At 48.6% G+C, this 22,640-nt stretch overlaps 1 protein-coding gene across 6 annotated transcripts in view; it reads right to left on the bottom strand.

The window, feature by feature from the left end:
* The window catches only part of Mroh2a (maestro heat like repeat family member 2A), a 44,424-nt gene that overhangs the window by 9,390 nt on the left and 12,394 nt on the right, over positions 1 to 22,640 (bottom strand). For 5 of the 6 annotated variants that reach the window (XM_070012021.1, XM_070012192.1, XM_070012063.1 and 2 more), the window contains 19 exons: positions 22,106 to 22,225; positions 21,710 to 21,820; positions 19,913 to 20,099; positions 18,862 to 18,902; positions 18,232 to 18,373; positions 17,929 to 17,981; positions 17,459 to 17,566; positions 12,839 to 12,958; positions 12,461 to 12,583; positions 11,037 to 11,189; positions 9,897 to 10,019; positions 8,877 to 8,956; positions 7,062 to 7,170; positions 6,685 to 6,780; positions 3,452 to 3,556; positions 2,333 to 2,456; positions 1,829 to 1,947; positions 1,003 to 1,155; positions 497 to 651 (listed from right to left, as the gene is read on the bottom strand). In XM_070012021.1, coding sequence (XP_069868122.1) covers positions 497 to 651; positions 1,003 to 1,155; positions 1,829 to 1,947; positions 2,333 to 2,456; positions 3,452 to 3,556; positions 6,685 to 6,780; positions 7,062 to 7,170; positions 8,877 to 8,956; positions 9,897 to 10,019; positions 11,037 to 11,189; positions 12,461 to 12,583; positions 12,839 to 12,958; positions 17,459 to 17,566; positions 17,929 to 17,981; positions 18,232 to 18,373; positions 18,862 to 18,902; positions 19,913 to 20,099; positions 21,710 to 21,820; positions 22,106 to 22,225 — 2,222 coding nt within the window. The remainder of the gene's footprint in view (positions 1 to 496; positions 652 to 1,002; positions 1,156 to 1,828; positions 1,948 to 2,332; positions 2,457 to 3,451; positions 3,557 to 6,684; positions 6,781 to 7,061; positions 7,171 to 8,876; positions 8,957 to 9,896; positions 10,020 to 11,036; positions 11,190 to 12,460; positions 12,584 to 12,838; positions 12,959 to 17,458; positions 17,567 to 17,928; positions 17,982 to 18,231; positions 18,374 to 18,861; positions 18,903 to 19,912; positions 20,100 to 21,709; positions 21,821 to 22,105; positions 22,226 to 22,640) is intronic. The other variant, XM_070012134.1, reaches the window with a different exon arrangement.

Below are 22,640 nucleotides of genomic sequence, written 5' to 3' on the forward strand. Positions count from 1 at the left end.
TGAGAAGCAGCTCCCCAAACCTACTCCCCACATTTGGGGACCTCCTGCCCACACAGAGGAGCTTGGTGCTCTCTGTAGAGACAGAGCAAGAAAGGGCGGGATGGTGGTACCTGTGACTAGAGACTGGGCCATCACATCTCCTGGGACATAAGACAAGTCACTTCCACCCTCTGGTGGGACAGGCTGTAGTATCTCTGAAGCTTGTCTGAGATACTGTGGTTTAAGCACCCAGGGCTCTGTTCCCCACAGGGAAGAAAAGGGAAGGTACTGGACTCCCAGGGCGTTGACACAGAGTGGGTAACCAAGACAGGAGAGGGGCAGGATGCAGATTCAATACCGTGATGGGATGGATAGAAGTCTGGGCTCGGAATCCGTGATTCACCCAGGGAAGGTACCTCCAGTACAAGACACAGGGCGGGGTTCTGCCCCATCTCCAGGTGGGGACAAGGGACGGCCCAGCCTCCCCAGGCCTGCCTGCCACCCGCAGGGCACCCACCTCTCCATGGGCAGGGGCTGCCTCAGGAGCGAGGTGAGGACGGTCTCCCGGTGGTGGAACGCCAGCAGGAGGATGCCTTCGATGAGGAGCTGCCGCACCTCCACATGGTCCACCACCGGCAAGTGGACCAGGATGGCTCCTAGGACCTCGGCCACCTGGGAGGGCGGCAGGGGTCACTGGGGCACTGCTGTGGGACATACCTCATCCAGGGAGGACAGTGGGCAAGTTAAATGGCCAGTATGCTGCCCAGCACACGTTGTTGGTCTCCTCCTCGGAGTCATATATTGGGTCTCTGGCGTGGGGGAGGGTGGCCTCTGCTCTCTATCTCTTACTGACCAGGTTACAATTGGGCAGATTGCTTTCTCCTTCTAGAACTCTAGTCCTTCCTCCTCATTAGCAAACATGGCTCGAGGGAAGGTGGTCTCGGCGAGTACCGCAGGAGCGGGAGTTGGGGTACACCTGTCTGCCCCAGCCCACCTCTGCGATCCCCTGCTGGGCTCTGCCACCTTGTCCTCCAGCTCCTTGACGCGCATCTGGAGGAGGACGCCTATCCAGGTGACAGCGGCCTTGTCGTGCTGCAGGTCCATGGCGCCAATGTTCTCGCAGAGCTTCTGGATGAGTGCGACCACCTCGTCACAGTTCAACTCCACGCAGAATACCTGGGGCCAGAGCAAAGCCAAGTCCCGGGCCCTCCTCTGACTCCTCCGCTTCCTCCCCGTCTCATGGCTCTACCTGGGACGGATCCCGAGGTGGCCCTGATACTGGGGCCATGGCCCCACGGGGCTCCCCGTCCAGCCTCCACCCACTGTCCCGATCCTGGCTCTGCTCAGACATCCGTCCTCCGTGACGAAGATTCAGCCAGCTTCCCCAGCTCCTCTCCGTCCTCGTGCCTGCCGCCCCTGCTGGGCTCACTCCCTGTCCTCACTCTGCAGCCCACGGCCTGCCTGTCCCGAGCCCCGGCGCCCTCTCACTTGTCTTTTGACTCTGCCCCTGAGGATGAAGGAACCTGGTGGCACCTGCTAAGTCCTGACTGGGCACACTTACGCTTCAGTGCACTTTCTGCATGCCCACACGCCAAAGCCCTATGCAGGGCTGTCTGGATCCACACTCCGTGTAGTGAATCCATGGGCCAGGGTGCTAGGGAGTGCTTGGCACCTCCGTCTGTGCCAGCCACTGGGGACCTGACCAGGTACGGACCGTTTCAGTGCACAGACCTTGGGGATAGCAAAGGCTGGGACCTCCCCAAAGGGGAATGTGAGGTGTCCAGCCAAGAAGGGCCCTGACCCCAAGAGATGGCTCAGACATGTCCTCCCGAGACCAGTCGATCATCACCTTGGCGATTCTGGAGGAGGCACAGAAAATTGTCTCTGTGTCTGTGCCCCAGAGGTCCTCCTTGCATTTCTCCAGCTCCCTCTCCTTGGAAGCGCCCCATAAGGAGCAGGTCTGGCTTACTGTTGGAGACACAATTTTGAACATGATCAGCTCTGCCCACAGCTCAGCTGGGGGAGCAACTCTCCCTCAGGCTCAGCTCTGGCCAGTTCTTGATGTCTGTGAGTTGACTTTATCTAGCATGTGTCCACAAGAACCAACCAGAAGCCATGAGAGGCTCCTGCTGTGAACTTCCATAGCCTTCGTTGAGCTCTCCTGCTTGCTCTGTTCTGTCTCTATCTGTCTCTCTCTTGTCACTTGCTCACTCTGTCTGTCTGTCTGTCTGCCTCTCTGCCAGCCCCTCTTTTGTGCCCTCGCCTGCCCACACAAGCAGGCCACTGTCTCGTGCAGCAGCTGGTCCACACTGACCCCCTGGTGCCAGCTCCCTCATAGCCCGTCTTCTCATACCGTGAAGCTCTAGCAGGCTGGACAGGACATTGCTGGAGGTGATGCGGGTTCTTTTGTGGGTATCACAGGTGTACGGGGCGATGAGTCCAACAAGCATGCCAAACTGTCCCAGCTTCAGGGGGATCTGAGGGACAGGAGACCCCAGAGCTGACCCCCCCCACCCTCATCCTCACATGTACCCCTGGGCCCACAGGGGTAGCAAGGGAAAATGAGCTCTGCTGTGAAAACACTTCTCGGGGTCACAGAGGTTGCTGCCTCCCACCCAGGCACCAGCCTCCCCCCCACCCCATATTTGGTCCCATGGAGGCCAATCTGCCAGGATTGGAGGGGTCCTGCCTAAGGGGTCCCTGCTGTAAGCTCAGGTCCTGTTTCTATGTCCAGGAAACGGCCTCATCTCTGTAACTGAGGCCTGGGCTCCAGCACTAGCTGAGCGGCCTGGTCACCTCTCAGCGTCTCGTGCTGCCTGTCTGTGGAGTGGAGTCAGTAACAGCGTGCCTTTATCAGGGAGACGGAGCATACAGGCAGCACCTTCGCCTCGGCACATGGCCTCCTGCATCCCTTAGTGTCTGTCCTGGCTCGCTTGGCGCTTGGACAGCCTTCCGCCCACCCGCATTCGGGTCCCCCAGGGTCTTACTACACCACCCTCGAACGCCGAAGCCACCCCGCACCCCGCCCCCACGACGCCATTGGCCTCCAGTGCACAGCCATCCCTGAAGTCAAAGCACTGGGAATACACCCAACAAATGCAGGAAAGGAGACTTCCGGAGCCATCAGCCAGTGAATCAAGAAAAACATGTCTATGGTACTTTGACATGTAAAATGAGTGACATTGTAGCGATCCAGTATCTCATTCTAAACAAATGCCTTCTTTCCCATGTGGTATGCATAGTTGTGTGGCCTGGGTTTTTTGTTGTTTTGTGTTTTCAGAGGTCTTCCACCTCTACAGGAGCCTCATACCCCACAAAACCTGATCTACATCGGCTCTCTAGCCTGTCCTCTTCCCCCGCCCTGGCTTGCTCAAGACAGCCTCTTCCTAACGGACTCTTCAGGGCAGGGTTTGATCTGAGAAGTATTCCTCTCACATCTGCAGGAGGCTGGGGCTGGGTGGACCGGACTCACACAGACGCCGATAGTTTGGACATAGATCTGCATGAGGTGGAGATGGAGGTGCATGGCCTTCTCCCGCTCCCATTCTTTCTCCGACAAGATCCACTTCTCCAAGAGCTGTATGCAGAGCCCAGAACACAGGAGCATGCATTAAAATAAGCCCTGGGCAGTTTCTGCCTCTTGGTCCCTCCCACTCAGTTTGCCCTCCAATGCCACTGCACTAAAATGCTTCTGGCCTTCTTCCAAGGCCTCCCAGGAGAGAGATGAGGCCATGGGTAGAGAAAGAGGAACTAAAGCCACCTCACCAGAATGGTGCTGGACTTGGCTCCAAATATGTGTCAGGAACCCCATCCACCCTGCCCTTTGATGGTCCAGGAGTTGGGGGTAAGGGAAGCACTCTAATAATATCCAAGTTCACTTCGGAACAAGGAACATCACGGTATGGCTTGGGTATTAAATGGTCCCCAAAGGCCATGTGTTGAAGGCTTGATTGACAGCCCGTGCCACTGTCAGGGGGCAGTGGAACCTTAGGAGGTGTGGCTTAGTAGAAGGAAATGAGTAATTGAGGATGTGCTCTTGATGGGACTGGCTTCTCCTCTCCCCCCTCCCACTACTTTCCAGTAGCCAGGAGGTGAAACAGATCCCCCTGCCAGGAATTCCTGCCACGAAGCTCTGCCTTGTCACACAGAAAGCAATGGAACCAGTCAACCACAGAATGAACTATCTGAAGCAATGGGCCAAAATGAACCATTCTTTCTTTTAGGTGGATTTTCTCAGATACTTTGCCAGAACATCTGAAATCCGGGTAACACACTACTATGGATAAAGACACATCATGCCATCACAATGGAGGACCAATTAATAAAGAAAATACAACAAACTCAGGGTATGGTGCTCACATCTGTAGTCCCAGCTACTTAGAAGACAGAGGTCAGGAGAGTTGTGGTTTAAGGCCAACAGAAAAAAAGAACGCTAGTAAGATCCCATCTCAATCAATAATCTGGGTGTGGTGCAACTCTTCTATTAAGTCCCAGCTCTACTGATGAGTAGAAGGATCAGTCTAAGTTTGGCCCGGGACAAAGCCACAAGACCCTACCTGAAAAATAACTAAAGAAAGAAAGGACTCAAGGGTAACTCAAATGGTGAAGTGTCTGCCTAGAAAACTCAAGGCTCTGAGTTGAAGCCCCAGTACCAACAAAAGAAAAAAAAGGCCATATAGAAATCCTATATGTGTATGCACTCAACAACATAACGAAAGAATACACAAAATAAAAAATTAGAGAACTTGAAAAAGAAATATACAAACCCATAGTCAGAGACTTCAGTATCTCTTTTTCAATAAGTATAGAGAAAAAAGTATAGAGAAAACTTGAAGTAATATTACCAATCAACTTCATTTAAATGACATTTAGAAGCATTCTACCTCAAACTTCTCAATAAGTGCACATAGAATATTTACCAAGATAGATCACATCTGGGCAACAAACACAGTAACAATCCATTAAAAAGGATGTAAAGCATATCAAATATGTCCTCAGAAAACAAAGCTTTATAAAATACATTAGGAATCCTAAACAGAAAGACTGCTGGGAAAAAAACTCCCCAGATAGCCCTAGAAATTTCTAAATATGAGGGAAGTTAAAATGCACTTTGAACTAAAATTAAATTAGAACACAACCAATAAGAATTTATAAAATGCTGAAAACATCTATGGACTTTCATGATCTAGTCCTGATTTTGAGATTTATTATAATATTACAGTGGTCAAGACAGTTTGGCAATGGAAGGGGGACATTGATCAAGATGCATTGTACTTACAGCCTGACCTATAGGACAGAAGCCTCTTTATACAACTACTTAATAAGAACATTTTTAATAAATAAGAAAGATAGCTAAAAATGTAAAGATAGACAAACACACTAACGAAGCAGAAATAGATGCACACATACATGATCACTTGGTTGCAAAGGTAATTCAGTGGAGGAAGAATAGTCCTTCCAGCAAATGTGCTGGAACAGTTGGTTATCTATGAGTATCAAAATAAAACAACTTTATCCATAGCTCACATCATATAATACTCAACTCAAAATACAGATTTAATGTGAAAGCTGAAAATATAAAGCTTCTTGAACAAAATGTAAGAGAAAGTCATAATTAGAGAACGATTTCTTAAGCTTGACGCAAAAAAAATGAGCAAGAAGAAAATTTAAACTTCATCAAAATTAAAAAGTTATTTTCTGGGAAATTAGCTGGGTGCCAGTAGCTCACACCTGTAATCCTCACTGCTCAGGCAGGAAAGTCCATGAGGATCTAATCTCCAATTAGTCACCATAAAGGCTGGAAGTGAAGCTGTGGCTCAACTGATAGAGGACTAGAGCAAAAAAGCTAAGGAGCAAGGCCTAAGCTCAGAGTTCAAGTCATACTGCTGGAACACACACACACACACACACACACACACACACACACACACACACACACACACACGTATAACCTTGGAAAATTAAAGAAAGTCAAACCATAGACACTCAGAGAAATTATTTGAAAATCATATAACTGATACACTATATTCAGAATATATGAAACTTTAAAAAATTCATTAGTAAAAAAGCAAACAACTCAAATCAAAACCAAAACCAAAACAAAACACATGAGCCAGTACCCTTAGATTTGGCAAAGATGAAGAAAAAAAAAAAACACCAAAAAACCCTGCACCATTGTTCCAGATTACAAGGAGAGTAAAGAGACAACTAACTGCCCATCGGGAGTGGATCCCAGGCACTGTGATTGAGGATGGTGTTGAGACAAATAGTGGTTTGAATTTGGATCTTAGATTTTCACATAGCATGTACCCACATCAGATTTCCTGATTGTGGTCACTGCTTGGTTGTAATCTGTAATCTAAGGGAATGTGCTTTTCTTAATGTCGGCAAGTACCCTATCATGCTCCCAAAGGTGTGTGTGCGTGCGTGTGTGTGTGTGTGTGTGTGTGTGTGTGCGTGCGTGTGTGTGTATGTGTGTGTGTGTGTGTGTGTGCGCGTGTGTGTGTAAAGAGAAGGAGCAAGCACAAGGAAGATAGGCAAGGCAAATGTGGTAAAGCATGAAGAATTATGAATACTGGTGAAGGGGGTCTTTGTATTCTTCTTGCTGTTTCTTTTTCCAGCATAGTGGAAGTGTAATCGGAACAACGCTGCAGTGCTCCCCTAGTCTGCCGCTCGCAGCTCTGGACACTCTGCCAGGTCACTCACGTGCACCATGTCCTGTAGCCCCTTGGGGTCAGGCTGCCTCTGCAGGAGGCTCTCCATTAGCTTCTCCAGAGAGCAAAATGCATTCGCATACAGGGTCTGGAACCAAACAAGAGAGCTGGGCAGCCGTGAGCTCCGTCCCCTCCAGCCCCCGTCCCAGGACAACTGAATGAAACAGCTCCTGCTCTTGCCCACTAATGACTGGACTTGCATGAAAAATAAACTTTAGCCTGTTTAAACCACCCAGGGTTCAGGGATTATGGGATAACACCTAGCACCACCTTGCACTTACTGCTTGAACTAAGAATGTGGAAACTGTGCTTGCCAATGTAAACTTCCAGATTCTTACCCAGCAAAGGAGGAGGCCCAGAGAGACCTACCTTAATGGACTCATTGTCTTCTCCTGGGGGTTGGAGAGAAATTACAGAGTGTATACTGATATCCATCAGCTCGCTGCTTTCCTCTGTGGAGTAGAAAGGCTTCAGTGTGCTGGGGAAAGAGGCAGTGACAGGAGGCGTGTCACCGGGGAGCTGAGCCCCTGCTGCTCTCTGCCCTGTTGCAGAACAGCGAGCGGCTGACTTCCCTCATTTGGGGGTTCAGGCACACCTCCTGGCCAGGGGTGTTGCAGTGACGGCCACCAGGGCTGCATCTGTGATTGAGGCAGGATTCGGAATCCGACGCCTACTTGGATCTACCTACTACTTCCTCCTTTGCTTTTCCTGCTGTGAGCCTGTGAATCTTCTTCCTCCCCGATCACAGCCAGGCATCTGCCCTCTCTCTCTCCCCTCCCAGGCTGGTTCTGGTCCAGGAGTTTTCAAGTAGCAGCTGTAGTACCTTGGCATGGATTAGCCATGGATACTTCTGTCCTCACTTGGGACAGACAGAATCAAAGCCTCTGGAGGAAGAGCTCAGCCACCTGTTTTCATAAACCTCCATAGGTACAGCTAGCTGAATGGCACATGCCTGTTCATCAAGTTGCCCAGCCTGGCCATGCATTAGAGTCACCTGGGAAGCTGTGCACTCCCAAGGGCTACCTCCCAGCTCCAGCAATCCTTATATAAAACCACCTGGCGTGGGACCAGGATGGGGGTTCTGTTACAAGTTCCCAGAGGTTCCACTGTGGTCCAGATTTGAGAGACATCATCCTATCTTAACTTGACACTCCTCCTGCCTGGAGGTATTGTAGACCGCACTGCACGAGGAGGCCCTAACTTCTTTTTTTTTTTTTTTTTTTTTTTTTTTTTTTTGTCGGTCGTGGGGCTTGAACTCTGGGCCTGGGCGCTGTCCCTCAGCTCTTCAGCTCAAGGCGAGCACTCTACCACTTGAGCTACAGCGCCACTTCCGAGGCCCTAACTTCTAAATAACTCTAGTCCTTCCGTTTAAGCCAGGTCGAAGGTCGAGTGCCATCTCCGGCAGTGACCCCTGTGGAGATACCATGCTGTACAAAGGCAGATCACAGTAATCCAATTTGTGGACTTGGGGCTGTCTGTGGCAAGAAGGTTACCTAACCAGTGCGTTTTTTTCTCACTCCACTCTAACTTCTAATTCTGTTTGTGCATGCTTGTCTTTTTTTTTTTTTTCAAGTCCCTGGAGGGCTGGGACCAGGTCTTGCTCAGCATCCAGCTGAGAAGAGTGAACATGTTCTTAATCTTTTCATTTGCTGCCTCTTAGAGAAGTACTTAGCTTCTGCTAAGCACCTAAGGAATAGTTCTTCTGGTATCATGAGGTGTGCTAAAGGTAACCCAAACACTAATTGAACAAATATATAATTGCTTCCCTTTTCCCTGTCCACCCTCGGGCATGATAACACCTTGTATAAACCTATCAATAAATAGCATTCAATTTGTGGGCTGAGGCCAAGCCAACTTGCAGGAATGCTGTCTCCTTACGATGCTTTTATACCATCACCGTCATGATTTCATGCTCAAAATACCCCTCAGCTCATCTACCGGGGAACAGATGATCCAACTGCCGTTCACCTCCCTGTCCAAGGAGTAGCACCCAACTTCACATCCTGCTGAGAGTTCTGGAAAGAAGCAGAGCTCATCTTGCAGGCTGGAAAGGGGCAACCCTGGGCGCTGCCACAGAGGCGGCCGGGGAAGTGGAGTTGTGAGCTGAGGGTGTGTGGAAGGGTGGTTTCACACACGGTCCCCATCGCCATCAGTCACTCGGGTTCCAGCAGGGGTCCAGCTCACCTCAGGTGTGAGAGGGCATCTATGGCCATTGTCCGCACAGGAGATACCAGATGGTCCGCCGGTTCTGCTTTGATGATGGCCTGCCCGGAGGTCGCCCAGAGGTCAGGAGAGGCCAGAAGGGGTGGCTGACACTGAACGCAATGGCAGCTGTCCTCCAGTGTTAGTACAAGGATGACCTGGACCTTTAGCAAATGCTCCCCACCCCACACCTCTTTCTTGTTTTCCAGGTTGCTCTGGCCTCGACAGGACAGTGAGGAGAAGGGACCGAGGGTGGCTGGGGCTCCTTGCTCAGGGCCATCAGTGACTAGCTGCTGTGTGTCCGTGGCCACACGCTTCTCCTGCTTGAGCCCCAGGACCTCTGTTCACATAAGACACAACGCTTGCTTCACAGAGCTGGGCCAGGCTCAAGGAAAACCACATGTACATAGCTCGGGGCCCAAAGTGGGAGCCCACGAACCTTCCTGTCCCTGCTGCCTCCTGTCGGGCCCGCTTCTCAGTGACTGTTTCCAGCCTGGCTGGAAGAAGGCCCCCAGGCGGCGGCAGCAACGCCAAGAATGGGGTGGTCTGAGGTTAGAGGGCAGCAGTAGAAACACGGGCTCCCCACTCTTTGGGCAGTTGCTCAATATTTGTGCCAATGTTGCTCTAAACCCTGCTTCTAGATCATCACTGAGCCCTAAATCCCCAAGGCCTTTCCACACAGACAGCCCAGGCAAGAGCTGGCCACCCAGTGGACCTGTTTCCTGGCCTCTGTTTACTGGCCAGAGTCCTCTGGACAGCACCAGGTCCAAGGTGGCTGCACTCCCACCCAGTTTCCTAACTCATTCCTGGCTATGAAACGCTTTATCAAGTACAAAACTTGTCTCGAGAACTACAAGGAGGTCGAGGTAGGAGTGGGAACAGGGAGGGCTCTGTGGCCCTTTGTCCCACAGGGGCAAAGAAACTCCAGTGAGCTCAACGCGAGATCATGTGGAGAATTAGAACCCCTACACCTCCCACGTCTGAGGACCCCGTCTGGCTTACTGTGATGAGGCTGGTAAGAGTTGGCTTGTGGGAAAACTGGAAGTCCTCAAGGTCCTTGATGCTTCTAATGGAGTTGGTGACCTGCACCACACTCTTCATGAAGGCCATCTTGAGACTGGTGTCCTGTGCCCAGCACAAGGGTGAGAAGGACAGTCTGTGTGTGAGGAGCCACTCAGGACCCAGGTGCCGCGCTCACTCCCCGCCCTGGCTCCATTCTGAAGAAGGCTCGGTGACAAGGGGGAGCTCTGGGCCACAGCCTGCTCATTCTACCCTTCAACAGCGTTGACGTAGTGTCGGCCTAGGGGAGGGGGAAGGGAGGGACACTGGACAGAGGACAGCACCCCAGAAGATGCCAGTCCTCCATTGCCCCTGTCTGTGCCTGGGGACAGCCATGAAGCTCAGTGGGCCACCTCAGTGACCAAGAACATGGAGCCTTTGTGCCACCAAAGAGGTAGAGTAAGTGATTGAAGTAACTGGACCGTTAATGTATCATGAGGAGCCTGGCATCGTCAATTCATAGAGACAGGAAGTGGGGTGGTGATTGCCGGGGCTGGGGCGGGGGATGGGGAGTTAATGTTTCATTAGGGCAGTGTTTCGGTGTTTACAGAATGAAGGATTCTAGAGATAGGTGCTGGTGACCCCTCCACAGCCATGTGAATGCAGCTGTCGTCATTGAGCTGTGAATCTCAAAAGCGTGATGAAGGTGGTGATTATGTATATTTGACTGCAATTTTCAGAAATAATACATTTTTACTTCAATCTTTGAGTTCCTCCTCCTTGCTATCCCAAGAAAGTACCAGACAGATCCTTTGCATCTTCTTTTAGAGACAAATCCCATTTCTGATACCTTTCTACAAGGGACTTGGCAGAGGGAGGGGGGAGTTGAGAGGGAATAGAGGAGTCTTGGAAGAGGTGGGGCCTACACAGAGACTTTGAGGACCCCGCATTCAGGGGATGGCATTCCCCACCTCCCCAGCATGCCACAAAAGCACAGGGGGCAGCTCTGTAATGGGCAATAGACTTTCCAAACGCTGGCCAGATAGGAATTTCCTGGATGGGGCATCCAGTGAGGGACACAGGGAGACTCTCTGCTGCCTGGCTCAAGGACAGCACCTCCCTCTGACATCAGATCTGGGCTACCTGGCAGCTGCTAGAGTAGTGATGGACGATCTTGGCAGTGATGGGGCTGTCCACGTGGGTGAGGAGCATCTGGGGGTGGCAGTAAGAGGACACGCAGCTGTACATCACCATGAGGGCACTCTTCACATTCTCCCGCTTCCAGGGGTGGTCCTTCTGCAAGCCATTGAGAGAAGGGAGAGCTTCTGAAGGGGCAGGTGTTGCCCAGCCCTGACACGGGGCAGGCACCACCTTGGCTGCAGGTAGGATGGTATCTGGTCACATGACCAAAGTGGCTGTCCAATGATGAGAAGGACTTCAACTGACTGCTCTCTGGGAACAGAAATACTCATTCATTTTCTCATATGAGATATTGGGCAGGAAATAGTGAGCCAGATACATGAGGACCCCCCGCAATCCCCGGGAGGCTTCAATCCAGTGACATGTGCCCAAACCAGCCATCAGAAGTGAACAGAAGGTTCATGTGCATACCCTCAAGCAGAGTCTACCTTCAGACCTTCACCAGCTCAAGGTCAAATCCTAGAGTTCCAGTGAGAACCAATGGCGTTGGCCTTGCTTTCAGGGAGTGTGTAGCCACTGAACAATCTGAGTTGGAAGAGGCCATCAGCAAATACCCAAGGAGCTAGGCCTTGAGTGACCATTCAGGCCTCATGTGCTGCTGTGAAGCAAAGCTCGACAAACTCTCAATCCTCTCTATTCAAATATCCAGAGGCCAGGGCAAGGGTCTGAGATCAAGGCCAAGGACAGAGGCATTGGTGACTCCATCTGGTTTCTCATTGAGGATTCAGCCAGCCTATTGGACCATCCACTGGGACAAGGAAGGGTAGATCCCAGAGAAGGTAGCCAAGTTTGAGTTCTCAACTGACCAGCCTCTATGTCTGGACAAGCTTCCTTGTTATACCCTATAAATGGTGGGAATGTGGACCTCCAATCAACCACCAGCAAAGGAAGATGCATGGACAGCAGCCATACAGGGTGTTTGACTCCCATTGGGCTAAAGTATACCCTGCTGGTGTGAGGAACCCACCCTGAGTTCCCAGATGCTAAGATTCTGGCAATATATATATATATATATATATATATATATATATATATATATATATATATATATATATATAATAGATATAATATATATATATGTGTGTATATATATGTGTGTGTATACATATATATATTTATTTATTTATTTATTTATTTATTTATTTATTTATTTATTTATTTATCTGGCTCCTGGGAAGGCCCAATCTGTTTATCAGATAACCCAACAGCAAAAACTCTGGAAGAGGATTCTAATCTCAGTCATATTGGTGGCAAGAGACAGACAGTGGGAATTTCTCATTGAAGCCTAGCAAGAATTTTGCTCATCTGTGAACCAAGTGCTACAGTCAGAGGTCCTGAGACCCAGCTGTGGACTGAAGGGATCTTACCCGCCAGGCACTGATCTGCCAGGACTGTTCTGACTCCTGGATCTTCTCCTCAAACTCATGGAGCACATTGAGCACCGTCTTCACCTGACCCCGGGCACACAGGCCAAAGCACAGGATCACACCCTGCAGGAAGACCCAGCTAGATGAGGGCAGAGTCAGGAGGGGATCCCACACACAGGTGCACACACACAAACACACACACACACACACACACACACACACACACACACACAAATGCACGAACCCATTCATGTTCATGTGCATACTTAATGTGTACACATGTATGCAGGTACATTCCCCCAAGCCCCCTGCCCTCCCTGCCCTGCCCCCAGGTCCAGAGTGATCTGGTGGACAGGAGGGGACTGCAGGCATTCTCACCTCCCGGTCAAAGTCGTTGCCATAGTCTGTCTTGTACAGCAGCTCCAACAGCTGCACCTCCACCCTGTCAGCCTCCAGGCCCATGGCCAAGGTGAAGCCCAAGGCCCGGTACAGAAAGCCCTGGAGAAGTAGAGAAGAGCTCAGGCTTTCCTGTCACATCCTCCAGGGGCACTGGTAGGATGTTACCATCCCTCCTGGTTGTTTTGTTTGGGGTGGGTTTGGATTTTGCTTTTTAGTTTTGCTTCTGTTCTTAATATATACATTTTTATATTAAAAATATTCAGGTCATTCTGAGGAGTCAGGCTATATATGGCCAAGCAGTTATTTTAGCAAATTATCTACTACATAGGTTGAACCAATGTACACTGCCTTCCACAACCTTAGAAACCAATTTTTCTACCTTTGCCCTGATATAGCATATTATCTATTTTTTTGTATCTTTGATTATTAGCCATGTTGCTCATATTTCTCATGAACTATTCTAGTTCTTTGAATTTTTGGATGTATTTTTTCCAATGGATTCATTTTTGTAAGAACTTCATTTGTATATTTGGAAATTTAATATAACCATGTGTTGTTTCATTAAATCCTCACAATAACTTGTTTGTATTTAGAGATGAGAAAACAAGCAGAAAGAAGAACCAAGATTTTTTTTAATTTTTTTGGGGGGATCCAGTCGTGGGGCCTGAACTCTGGGCCTGGGCGCTGTCCCTCAGCTCTTCAGCTCAAGGCTAGCGCTCTACCACTTGAGTCACAGCGCCACTTCTGGCTTTTTTTTTCTTTTTGCTTATGTGGTGCTGAGGAATCAAACCCAGGGCCTCAGGCATACAAGGCAAGCACTCTACCACTGAGCCACCTTCCCAGCCCCAGAAGCAAGATTTAAATTAAGCAGTTATTTTTCTTTTCTTCTCCTCTCTTTCCTCTCCTTTCTTATTCCCTCTCCTCTCTTCTCCTTTTATCTCCCATTTCCTTTCTTCTATCCTTTCCTCCTTCCCCCTCCCTAGTTGTTCCATACACTGCTCTGCTCTAGGACAAATCCTTCATTAATGTGCTTCTTTTTCCATATGTTCTTAGTATATTCTCTCTCTCACTTTCTCACTCATGAACTTGGAAATAATCTGGTCAAGTCCCATAAAACTATAACCATTCTACAAACACTCCTTGAAGTAATGTGTCACGATTCCACAAACATGCCTTGAAGGAGAAAACCATGTCAGAAATCAATCTGAAGCACATGGATTCATGTACCCACTGAGACTTTCCATGGAAGAACAAGAGATTGCTTATTTTTCCAAGAGTTTATCCTTGCCTCTTTCTCTGCAGTCCTAGGAATGGAGCTCGGGGCCTCACACATGATAGTCCTACACTCTACCCCTGAGCTACCTCTTTAGCCCTCAGACTCACTTTCCACTTCTTTGCACTCCTTACAATGCTTTGTTCTTAGGTTGACTCCATGTCTTTCATATGCTCCACATTTTATCTGCTTACATATGTTCCATTGTGTTGCTACTTTGAGTGGGAACTTTTTCCATTTTATTACTATTTTGCACACAGGGAATATAATCATCTTTGCATTTTAATTTTGGAAATGGCTGGTCTATTAAGATAACAATCTGGGTGCCACCACCTAGCCAACATGAAGGGTACCAGCATAAGAGACAAAGAGATGGTGAGGGTCTAAATGGGATGCCTCTGTTAAAGCAGCTAATCAAGACTTTTCAAGTTATTTGAGCCACAGGGAATTTTTTGTGTGTTGATCTTAAACATGAATTTTTTTTGTTGTCAGCCGTGGGGCTTGAACTCTGGGCCTGGGCGCAGTCCCTTGGCTCTTCAGCTCAAGGCTAGCGCTCTACCACTTGAGCTACAGCACCACTTCCAAACATGAATTATTTTAATGTGGTTGGTGTGCTCATTGGATGCTAACTACAATTTCCCTTCAAATACAACACAAATTAACATGCGATAAAAGCGTATACCTACAAGTCTATGGGCTTAACTGTGAAGATATCTGTAGGACACCCTTTACTATCTGTCATTTTCACATGCTTAGCTACCATGTATGTATTAATAGGAGTAATTTTTGTTGACACCCATAGAAAATCTAAACTTCTATTGAAGTGTGTAAAAATCATTATTGAGATACAGTTCATATGCCATAAGACTCATCCATCCAAAGCACAAAATTCCAATGGTGTATTTAGAGCTGCGTGACCATCATCACAGTCTAAGTTGAGAACACTTTATCATCCTCTTAAAGAAACCCCATACCGCCGGGCGCTGGTGGCTCACATCTGTCATCCTAGCTATTCAGGAGGCTGAGATCTGAGGATCACAATTCAAAGCCAGCCCAGGCAGGAAAGTTTGTGAGACTCTTATCTCTAATAAACCACTAGAAAACCAGAAGTGGTGCTGTGGCTCAAGCGGTAGAGTACTTGCCTTGAGCTGAAGAGCACAGGGACAGCGCCCATGCCCAGAGTTCAAGCCTCATGACCAACAACAACAACAACAACATAAAGAAACCCCGTACCCATTTACAATTATGGCACATTCCCTTCAACAACAGTTTACTTTGTGTCTTCGTGGATTTATCTGTCTCAGACATTTCTCATGTAAAGGGAGTTATATAACACATGTTATTTTTTTTATTATGTCTGACTTCTTTTATTTAGGACATAATGTTTTCATGGTTCATGTAAGATGCTGTATGTATTGATATTTCTTTTCTTTTTTTTCTTTTTTTTTTTTTTTTGGGTCCAGTCGTGGGGCCTGAACTCTGGGCCTGGGGGCTGTCCCTCAGCTCTTCAGCTCAAGGCTAGCGCTCTACCACTTGAGCCACAGCACCACGTCTAGCTTTTTTCTTTTTGCTTATGTGGTGCTGAAGAATAGAACCCAGGGCCTCAGGCATGCAAGGCAAGTGCTCTACCACTGAGCCACCTTCCCAGCCCCTATTTCGTTTCTTTTTATGGCTGAAACTATTCCACTGCATGACTATTCTACCATTGTTTCCCTATATGTCCACTAATAAGACAATTGAATTGTTTTTTACTTTTTTGTTTAATAATGAAGGTAGGAATGTTAACATACAAGTTTTCATGTGCAAATAGTTTTTTTCGTTTCCATGGCCACGTATAAGAAGAAGTAAGATTGCTAGATAATAGAGTGATACGTACTTAACATATTTAGGAAATACCAAATTATTGCCAAAGCCAATTCACACTTTTACATTCCTACCAGCGGTATATAAAAGCTCCAGTTTCTCTGCATCATTGACAACACTGTTTATTATCTTTTTATTATACCTAACTGGTGGATGTGCTGTCCTATTTCATTATTCTGTTAGTGATTTACATTCCCTTAATAATAATGATTACAAACATCTATTCATATATTTTATGGCTATTTGTGCATCATTGTCCATTTTAATTGGTTTGCCTTTATTAATGAGCTGCAATATGTGTGTATCAAATATATGGTTTGCCGGGGCTGAGAAGGTGGCTCAGTGGTAGAGCGCTTGCCTTGCATGCTTGAGGCCCTGGGTTCGATTCCCCAGCACCACATAAAGAAAAAAGCCGGAAGTGGCGCTGTGGCTCAGGTGGTAGAGCACTAGCCTTGAGCTGAAAAGCTGAGGGACAGTGCCCAGGCCCAGAGCTCAGGCCCACTACTGGACCCAAATATATGGTTTGTCAATATTTTCTTCCATTCAGTGGATCATCTTTTCACTATACAGTTGCTATTATTTTCAGCACAAGACAATTTTTGTGATAATTCAGTTTAATCTATTTTTTTCTCTCTCATCGTGTGTGTGTTTTTAAGCCTGAAAAGGCTTTACCTAACTCAGCCATGAAGACTCGTGACTATATTTTCTACTAAGATATTTACACTTTTAGCTTTTATATTCAGTCCCATTATCTATTTTGATGAATGTGTGTACTGTGTGAAACTGGGTTCTAAATTCATCCTTATTATGTGATTGTTTTAGCTCTGCTTTTGAAAAGATTTTTCTTTCCTATTTGAATTGTCTGAGCATCCTTACTGAAAATCAGTTTATTCTAGATGCTATCTTATTTCTGGACTTCAATTGTATTCTATCAATCTAGATATCTACTCTCAGGTTAGTATCACACTGTCTTTTTTACGGAAGCTCTGTAAGAAGTCTTGAAATGGGATGTGTGAGTCCTCCAACTTTGTTCTTTCTCATAATTTCATTATCTATTCTGGCTCTCTTATATTCTTCTATGATTTTTGGGATCAGATTGTCAATGGTGGGGGCCGTTGGGACTATAATGACAGCAACATTGAATATATAGATATTGGATTGCCTCCAATCCATGAACATGGATTTAGATTTCTCTCCTTCAATTTTTTTAAGTTTTTTAAAATTTTTCTTTAAATAATAGTCAACACTTAAAAGAATAACATTTTTTACAAATAAATATACAGAGGTAATCATGAACCAGGAACTGAAGGATAAATAAACTAAAACTCACTGGACTAAACCATCTATTTCTCCTCACATGCCCCTGTACAACAGCCACAGGCCCAGCTGACACTACCATCACGTCTGCCTCCCGTGCCTGAGATCCCCTCCCCACCGGCACTCCCTGGTCCTGTGGGACGAACCTTTTCCAGAGAGGGGCTGCTGAAGGTCTCGATCTGGTTGTTGAGCTCTTTGCTCAGGCGAAGGCTCCAGTTGGTCCCTCGGGTCTTCTTAAGGGAGTTTCTCAGAAACTAAGGAGATAGAAGACACTGGAGGTGAGGGGATGTTGTGTAATCCTCTCTAGAGCATTCTCTCTCTAGAGCCCCAATCTAGCACTGACATTCTGGCTCTGAGAGTATAGGGAATAACTGAGACTTCGGTGTGGTGGGTGAGGTACAGCCCTTGCTATTTTTCCTGGTATTTGGTTCTCACCATTTTTCCTTGTTGATAGAGCGATAGACTCCATACTTGTCAAGTTTTTGTGGGGTTTTTTGGATAGAAAGAAAACATGTATTCTAGGGGATTCTAAACATGTCAGCCCCATCAAAAGACTCTCCCATTTGTTCTCTTTTTGTCCCCCATCCTGGTCTCAGACAACTGCTCATTCCTTTACCTGAATTAGCTTGTCCTCCCAGGCCTTCTGATTCCAGGTGTACTCGGTGTGTTCTGCAGGAGCACACACATGGTCTCACGGCATGCTCTCCTCCTCGGCCCACTCTGGCTCAGCCTCCTTGGTCTGGCATCTGGGGCCCTCCATGGATGAGCCCATTGTATGCACCATCCATTCCCCCACCCCGCCTCCCCAAGCTGCTCATCAAATCCTCAGGACCATTTGATGGGACCACCAGGAGCTGAGGCTTCTGTTGCTTGAGGCACACAGCGAATGCTCAGGAGGCTCACCGAGTGAGCACCTCACCTTCCAGGTACTGGACCAGCAGTGGGATCTCCGCCTCCCACATGTCCGCCATGGCAGGCGCAATGCTCTGGCTCAGCGTCCTCAGGAGGCTGAGCATGGCTATGCCGCGGCCCTCCCCTTTGTAGGGTGAGGACATCAGCACCTGAAGGGCACAGGACAGCAGTGCGGCAGGGTGGGGCTCCCTGCTCCCAGTCCTCACTGTAAAGGGATATTTGAACCTGGGGTCCTCACTCATAGCCCACCAATGAAGAAGCTCCTGCAGAGAGCCCAGGTCTGGCCTCCTACACTCCAAGCCTCCATGAAGCGTTAATTTAGTGCCTCTAGGACACTAGTGGGAACAGAATACCTCTTAGGGGCAAGCAGGCCACTGGCAGTATCCTTAGGGTGCCTTGGACAAAAGAATTTGGGGGAGGGTTGTGTCTGAGTCCTAATGTCTGAACACAAGTGCTGCTGGCCATAGCTCCCCAAGATAGACAGTGGATACCTGGGACACTCTCCTGACAGTGTCCTGCTCCTTCAATGCACCTGGCTCCTGCCTCCCTCTGGGGCCCTGGGAATGAGGAACTCAATGGAGAGGTGCCACGGGGCATGGCTTCATGAGGACAGGGCAGGGACAAGTCAGCCACTCACCAGCAGACGGGCCAGCAGCTTCTGAGGCGCAGGCAGCTCCACTGAGGAAGGAGATGCAGCCTCAGCTAAGGCTGCCCAGCCCACACCAGGGCAAGCCCTGTGTCCCCTGAGGACCCCATGGTAAGGGGAACATAACGCTCTCCCAGCATGACTGCGCTGCCCTGCCCCCCACGTCCCAGAATGAAGGCTGAGTGGTCAGCACAGGGGATCCCTAAAAAGTACGATCCCTAAAAAGACCACCGTCGTGGTCTCTGACTTCTCCCAGCAAGAGGGAGGGTCATGCTAATGGGCTGGGTTTAGAGGATGCCTTCTCAGGCCATGCCTATTTTGTAGTAGATGCCAGGACTTAAAGTGATGATTCTCCTACAGGGACCTCTGGCCTCTGCCCCAGCTTCCCGCTACCCTTCTCTGCAGGTTCTGGAAGCCAATGAGCCTTTGAAAGGCAAACTCACCGAGCTTGAGTTGACGGGCAAGGGAAGGGTTATGCCTGAGAAACTGCAAGTGTGGGAATCAGGACTGGGGTCAGGGGTGTGAGGGCCACAAGAAGGACCTTAGGGGGCCACGAGTCCTCTCAGATCAAACACATCCATCCCTGGACACTAACAACCCTACATCACCTCCACTCTCAGCCAAGCCCTGCTGGGGACTCCTCCCCAGGTCCGTGAGAGCAGCCATCTTGGAACTAGAAGTGGGAAAGGACAGAAGAAAGGGGAGGAGGGTGGATACTGCAGTGATAGGCTATAGGTGACATGCACTTGAGAGCCTGTGCCCACATTGTGGGGTTGATTTTCACAGGAATTGGTTGGGACACCTATAGTCCCTCTAGTTGCCTCAGAAAGTCTGGATGATAAAGACCATGTCAGGAGCTCATTAGGGCAGGAGACCAGGCCAGGATGTGGGCTGGGGTATGGAAGAGGAAGAACAAGCTTCTGGGAGGAAGTCTGTAGGATTTTAGCACCCCCTTACACATGGCAAAGTAGACTGTGGGTGATTCCTGGAGAGAGGGAGGTTTGGGGAAGCAATGGAGAGGAGTAACAAGGAGCCATCCCACCTGCCCAATCCCACCAGCAAGCACAGGGATGCTGCCCACCACGCTTGTTCTTGCTGGCTCCATTGGCCTCTTCCTCCTTTTCCTGGAGCTGGTGCTCTGCCAGGTTGGTGAGGCTGATGCAGATGGGGGTCAAGGCCTCGGTGTAGTCTGTCTCCATGATGTAGCACAGGAGCCTCACCCAGAACTCCTGAGGCAGGGATGGGAAAAGGGTGTCCAAGATAGCATGTCCCACAGCCTCCAATCAGTCAGGCTCTATCCTCAGTGCAGCTCCACCCAACACCCCCAGAGTTGTCCTATGCCAGCTTTCCACAGACTCTCCTGTTAAGCCTGGCATCTGGTGGCCGCCACCCAGCCATCCTGTCATGCACTCTGCCCAATCCATGTCCCCATGAGCCTCAGACCAACCCTGTGCCCATTATATCCTCTCATCCAGTTCCCCCCCCCCCCCCCCGCCAAGTCCTTTGGAACTGCATGCTGGGCAAGTGACCTAGATATACATGACAGCTGAGCCAGTCAGATTTATCAACTTAGCTGGATAAGAGAACCTAGCCATCCAATAATCAAACATCAATTGGCATCAAATAGCACTGCCATGATGGAAAGTCCATGCTCCAGAAAGGAGATCTTCCTTAGGAAGTGGTCCCATCCAGGCAGCTGAAAGGTCTTAGGAACACAAGACTGAGAAAGAAGGAATTCTGCCACCAGACTGCAGCTTCCCTTCCAGCCTGCAACTCCAGCCTGCCATCCTGACCTGCTTGCTTCACACTTGCCAGCTCAGCCCGGCCTGAGTCAAGTCCATCATATAAATGCGTTGCCTTCTGTTGGTCCTGTTTCTCTGGGGGAGCCCTGACGGATACAGATTCTTGGGTCCCCGTTCCTGGAGTAATAAACACCCCTAGCTAATCGAGGTCACCTTCAGCTTACTCCTACTTTTGGGAATTTAGGATGAGGCTCCTGTATTACCAATAATAAGTGAGATAATGTGATCTGTTCTAGTCACCAGGATGTCTTCTTTTGCCTGGGTTCTGCTGGAGAGGCACACAGTGAGTTATGAAGCACATTTTTATCCTGGCTTTACTGTTTACCAACTCTTACTTTCTTCTTCTGTAAAATCAGGGTAATTAGAGAACCTACCATACAGTTAAATGAGATTATGCATGTCACATACCTGCTACACATAGGTCAGAGACTGTATCCATTACTATTAATCTCATTATTTCTTTAATAAAAGTAAGCTGTCTCTATACAGGATGCATCCAACTGTGGCCTCACTTAGTTGATACTCATTTCCTCTTTGATCCTCTTGTGAAAAATTTTTCCTGTCTTGTATTTTATCACTATTCACTGCAATTAAAAGTCTACATATTTGTTTCTCCTATAACCTATGAAATCCTGGTGATCACAATGAGTTTTCCTAGTGCATACCTTCATGCCTTTCATGTAGTAGGAACTTGCTGGATATTATCTTACACACATGTGCACATACACACTTGAATTAAAGGTCTTTAAAATATGAATACATAAATCAAGTAATATATATTGAGGCCTACTGTGTGCTGAGCACTGTCATAGCTTCTGGAGAAACAGAGTAGGTTCCTCCTAAGGACCAAGTTGTAGAACCGGGTTTGGAAGGAAAGAACTCAGTCAAGAGTTTCCCTGCCCCAGGCAGGGAAAAGGAACAGGTGAAGGGGAAGTAAAGGATTCTGGGTAGGGAATTCTTGGCTCCTCTGCTTCCATGGGCAATGGAGCTGTAGGCTCTGCTGTGCTGACCGCTGGGCGGGGAGTGGACTCACTCACATTGGTCATGCCACTGACAGAAGAGGTTATGATCTTCACGGTCTCCATGGTAACCTTATGGACCATCTTCTCCTCCAATTCCCTCTGATAAAAGCACTCCCGGTGATTTGTCTGGAAGGCAGAATCGAAGCGTCCCCACTGGAGGACTGGCGGGGTTGGTGTCCTCACTGCCCAGGAGGCTCCCTGCCCAGATCCTGGGAACCAGGATGCTCGGAGCTATGCTTAGGCCTCCTGCCTGGAAACCTAAGACATCTTGACCTGCAGGGTCTCTGTGTCCTTGTGCCTATGTCCTATGTGCCTACATAGATCCAAATGCAAGTGCACTGAGTAGTATTCTTTGCTCAGTGCTTTGGAAACTTCCAGAGCCCAGCTGCACCTCACGTAGGGACCACTCACCAGTTTGTAGGTGGATAAGGTCAGCTGCACAGACACGTATTTCAGACCCCAGCCTTTGATCTTCTCCTGGTACCCAGACAGAGCCAGCTGGCCAATGATGCGCAGAATCGCCATCCTCACCTGAGGGGCAGAAACATGGACTTGCTGGTGAGGTCAGCCCTTCCGCAGGGACTCAGCCCCGAAAGCCCAAGGCTTAGACATGAGACACCAGCAATTTGAGGTTCTCTGAGCTGGAGGGGGCTCTAGGGACCACTCTGTTTGCCATCATCTTTCCTAGGAAACACCCTGCTGTGAGCCCACCTGTACTCTGCTTCTGGGCCTTTGGCCAGAGCCTGAACTGAGAAGTATTCTTTGCTCAGTGCTCTGGAAACTCCAAGCTGCCTGTAGTGGCATAGGGTCTGTGATTGGGGCCTTTTCTCCTGTGTGTGTGTTTGTGTGTGTGTGTGTGTGTGTGTGTGTGTGTGTGACCTTTCTCACTTTCATTGAGTGTGTGTGTGTGTGTGTGTGTGTGTGTGACCTTTCTCACTTTCATTGA

The sequence above is a fragment of the Dipodomys merriami genome, unplaced genomic scaffold, assembly GCF_024711535.1.
Source record: "Dipodomys merriami isolate MVZ:Mamm:240054 unplaced genomic scaffold, mDipMer1.0.p SCAF_1, whole genome shotgun sequence".
In the NCBI taxonomy this organism is placed as follows: Eukaryota; Metazoa; Chordata; class Mammalia; order Rodentia; family Heteromyidae; genus Dipodomys; species Dipodomys merriami.